Source organism: Spea bombifrons, chromosome 1 (genome assembly GCF_027358695.1).
Source record: "Spea bombifrons isolate aSpeBom1 chromosome 1, aSpeBom1.2.pri, whole genome shotgun sequence".
NCBI lineage: Eukaryota > Metazoa > Chordata > Amphibia > Anura > Pelobatidae > Spea > Spea bombifrons.
In genome coordinates, this window is record NC_071087.1 from 9,004,651 (window position 1) to 9,009,497 (window position 4,847).

At 38.3% G+C, this 4,847-nt stretch overlaps 1 protein-coding gene across 1 annotated transcript; it reads right to left on the reverse strand.

Annotated features, from left to right (window-relative positions):
* Positions 1 to 2,367: 2,367 nt before the first annotated feature.
* On the reverse strand, positions 2,368 to 4,524 carry LOC128473430 (nicotinamide N-methyltransferase-like). Its single transcript, XM_053455673.1, has 3 exons — positions 4,374 to 4,524; positions 3,364 to 3,571; positions 2,368 to 3,086 (listed from the first exon to the last, which is right to left on the reverse strand). Exons 1-3 carry the CDS (start codon positions 4,522 to 4,524, stop codon positions 2,663 to 2,665), a joined length of 783 nt encoding a protein of 260 aa, XP_053311648.1. The 3' UTR covers positions 2,368 to 2,662.
* Between the last annotated feature and the right edge of the window lie 323 nt (positions 4,525 to 4,847).

Genomic DNA, 4,847 nt, shown 5'->3' on the forward strand with positions numbered 1-4,847 from the left:
TTTGGAAAGCATTTTGTTCTTCTATGGATGTCTCCTTAGCGTTCTCCTCAGCCTACCATCCACAGACTAACGGCATCACCGAAAGAACTAACCAGTCGCTTGAACAATTTCTTCGCCTGTTTGTTAATGACCACCAATCCAATTGGTCCTGTCTTATTCCATGGGCTGAATATGCTAGAAACAACATGCCTCATGAAGCTTCTAAGATTTCACCTTTTTTCTGCACCTACGGCTATCATCCTAAGGACTTACCTGTTTCTTTCCCAGAGTCTTCGGTGCCGGCTGTGGACTCTTATGTACAACAACTTCCTACCCTGTGGAATAAGGTCCGACAATCCTTGTCTAAAGCGGCTATACAATATCAACGCCAAGCCAATCGTCATCGCCAGATGGCCATTTCTTATTCTAGAGGGGACAGAGTATGGCTATCTACAAGAAATATCAAACTGAAAGTTCCATCCATGAAACTAGCTCCCCGTTTTATTGGTCCTTTTCGAGTTCTAAGACGTATCAATCCAGTGGCTTATGAACTTTTGCTTCCTAATTCTCTTCGAATCCCAAGAGTGTTTCACGTTTCTCTACTCAAACCTCTTACCTGTAACAGGTTCACAAGACGAATCTCTCGACCTAAACCCGTAATTGTTGATTCACACCTTGAATTCGAAGTTCAATCTATCATTGATTCCAGGAGAGTTCGGAATTCCTTACAATACCTCGTCCATTGGAAAGGATATGGTCCTGAAGAAAGATCCTGGATATCTAGTAAAGATTTACACGCCCCTATGCTGCTTAAGAACTTTCATGCTAAATATCCTGCTAAACCCGGGCCATCTCGACCTTCGGTCGGCCCTCAGAGGGGGGGTAATGTCACAACTTACCTACCTGGAGATGCCTTGTCCGGGCGCCGTTCCTCGCATTTGCGGCATAGCAGCAAATCTAGTGTAGCTGCTTCTAGCAACATGTCTCCTAGCAACCTGCGTGTGAGTCATAGGAGGGGGCGTGCCCAGGCTGGGAGATGACTGGGGGTGTAGCTGCCTGAGCAACCTCCAGTGCAGTTCCGGGGGTGTGGCTTGGTGTGGCTCCTAATTACAAGGCCTGCTGGTCTGCTGCACTTTACCCTTGTGTGGTCTTAGAGTCTGACGTGCTGCTTTCTGCTCCTACTTTGATTACTACTCCGTGTACCGAATCCTGGCTCGTCTGACTTACTACTCCGTGTACCGAATCCTGGCTCGTCTGACTTACTACTCCGTGTACCGAATCCTGGCTCGTCTGACTTACTACTCCGTGTACCGAATCCTGGCTCGTCTGACTTACTACTCCGTGTACGGAATCCTGGCTTGTCTGAGTAACTCCTCTGTGTACCGAACCCTGGCTTGATTTTGCTACCTTCTCCGTCCACGCTACAGCCATCTACTCCTCAGAGACTGCCTTTATTATTTTGCCTATACCCTGTCCTCTGGCTGCTCAATATATCTTCGGCCCTTGGTGTTCCCTTTGGGCCTTCCCATTCGGTATCACCCAGGGTGAAGTTGCGGTTCTTCTAGTTCCGGGGTATAGGTGCGTGACAGTTTCTTCCCGGTCCTTCCTAGGATAATTCCTGAAGTACTTGAGAGGGACATGAGCAACGACAGCCAGGAATCCCGGTAAAACATCCCTGGTTTTGCTAAAATCTACCTTGTCACCCTGTTTAGCCATTTGTATATAAAATAAAATTAGTATGTGTATTTATTTCAATCTAATGACATGGATATCTACCCAGACGCATTCTATCCCTAATTAGATTACGCTGTATGGAAAAAGTGAACATAGGTACAATTATGTTACGCTAACTAATTGCTATGCATTGGGATACCTATTATCTGTGAATTAAAATGGTGTTTCCTTTAGTATACACTTACTATAGATATTTAAAACATATGTTATTTTGATCTGTATACACTTTTACACTGGTTTATTTCATGGACTATAAAATATATAATTGAGAAAGACAGATCGACTTTCACCTCAGAACGTGTTAGTGTTCCTGCTTATGCTTTTACCTTGTTTTATCCAAGTCTCCTTTTTTGTCTTCAACACATGGTTGCCCACCATAGTAAAGTATCTTAGAAGCTCTGTGTCCTCTCAAACCAAGTTGTATCCCCCTGGAGCAGAAACAGCGGTCTGCTCTAAGAACGTTCTCTTGGTGTCCTCATAGTTCTTAGCCTTCCTCGTTACCCCACCATTGAGCATCACAGTTTGACACTATTTTTGCCAGGGACTGAGACAAAGTTTACATGCAGATACATTTTGCAGATCACCAAAATATTATGTCCTTACAATAAAATATTTAGTAAAACATATTTTTTGTATTTACTTCAATTTTATTAAGCAGATGCGAAAAGCCTTAATTCACAAGGTGTTCTGATTGCTTCCACACATTGATATATAGATAATGCAAATCATTCTAACACTATCCAAATTATTGTCAATCAGAGCATTTAATTTATGTTACATTTTGGTAATCATTCTCCAGAATGCAACTTTTAACTGTGATTAATACATTTAAAAATTACCTTAATCTAGTATCTATCATTTGAGAGCAATGTATGCGTTGTCAGAATAATCTCAAGAAGATTTACTATTATCTTCCAATTATTCAGAAAAGTGTCATCTGAATCTAATTTCACTTCTTTTTAATGGCGTTGACAAACACAATTTTTTCATGATCGACAAGAGGAGATGTTGTTTTCCTGTCGTTTGCTTGGTAAGATTCAATTACATATCCCTCATCTTTTAGATTTTTTTTAAGAAATTCTTCATCGTACTTTAAAATTTTATATTTGTGCTCCCCAATAAAATAAAATGAATGATTAATATTTCCAAACAAAATCAGATGACCACCTGGTTTAAGTAAAGAGGAGACTTTTCTAAAATTTCTAATATACGCCTCTTTATCGGGACTTATGATATCTATTGCCCAGGCACAAAAGACACAGTCAGCTTTCGGCAGCACGATGGGGTCTGTGGGGTTTTCTTTAGTAAAGTCGCACTTCAGAATTTGTTTGATTTTTTGTTTCAACAATTCTTCTTTTTCCTTCCACCCACCACTAGAAAAAGAAAAAAAGATAAAACATAAAATATAATATACACATTATATACACATAAACATCATCATTACGATGGTTTTGGGATTAATATATGTAATGGCATCAAATAAAACCATAAATGCATTCAAACAGCTAGCGTTAAGAATATGTATAGTAAATGTGTGCAAAACTATAAATGTTCACCATCACAACATAATGTCAACAGTCTTATTTTAGCAAGTGGAATAAACGCAATCAAACAGAAGATGATCTTAAAAAACATGTAATTATAAATAACCTTTTTCCTTCCAGGTCCGTCAAAGCCTTTGATGCATGAGACCAGTCGTAGGCTTCCTCGTGGCTGTTTCTCCATTTCTCCAGCTCAGAGATGCAGACATCGTTGAATTCTAATATAACAATTTCTTTGAAGCGATCACAAATTGGAAGTAAATGACAAACAATAGGACCGATACTAAAATCAGTCAAAGTGTCTCCAGGAATACGACCTGCAGCAGAAATAACAACAATTAGATGCCGAAGCACAAAACTAGTTGTGGTATTTAAAATCAAGTTTTCGGTTAATTTCTGTAACAAATGTCTTAACAATGCCTAAAGTTTGACTTCAGTTCAAAAATAGAGCCACTTCTGTATGAAGACACTAAATTGGAAAAAAAATGCCTTCAGGGATGTACAAGTTAGAATTCAAAACTGAAAAAGGTTTAGGTGACATTCGCATGTACTGTCCGATTGATAAAAGAAAGGAAAGAGGCCATGCCTGTAATCCCAAAGGGGAATCGGGTACCTGATATACAGAATCCAATGTTAAAATAAATGTAAACCTACAATTCTCCCTGTAAGTATCTGTTCCATTACCTGACTACACACAACAGCAGTAAGTGAGCATCTACAAGCATACTGAAATCATCAGTTTCAAGCACTTCCTAGAGTTTTTTGGGGGGTGTCTATTTTAGAACTAGACGGTATGTATGAATGTCCCCTACACCTGATTAAGTGAGACAGTGTAGCCATATAACGATTACCTGTATTCAGTCACCGGATTAAATAACACGCTATAGACGTACACATAATATAGTTTCTCTATGCTGGTGTAATCCCCTTTTCATCTTGAGTAAGTTTGAATTGAAACATCAATGCTTGTTGAGGTTCATAGAAAAAATGTAGCCCATATTATTTTTTAGCGACTCATATTTTCAGTTGTGGCAATAATCATCTAGAAAGCATATTTCTAAGACATTTTCATTTTCTAATTAACGGAACCTAAATATTGTTTAATGAGAAAAATCTTACCTGCAGCTTTTTCTTTCAGCAGAAATTTCAAGGGGTTGATAACAGCCTCTTCTAGAAGTGCTCCATCTGCTTTGGGAGAAAAATAAGAATCACAGAGATGTATTGGATTAAAATCATGAGTATGGTAATATCTGTGAGAGGAGGAATCCATAATGTTATAGAATGTAGTTAATGTTAGTGCTAGAAAGTTAAAAAAAATATGTACAGCTTTGTTTCAGCTTCACAGATATTTATTAGGAAAGTTTAATGCTAAATAAATATCAATTAGATTATTTTTGTCACAGGTTTGTCATCATAAGATTCTAAACATTTTTACAAGCTTATCATGTGTCTTTGCCAGAATATTCCACGACGATAGAACTGCAATTTTTTAACACCTTAAGATGAAGACCATCTATTTTCATTGTTGAAACCTTATTTCTCTTTTTCACATTTACGTTATCCACAAAGGACGAATATGTCTTTCTTTATAAA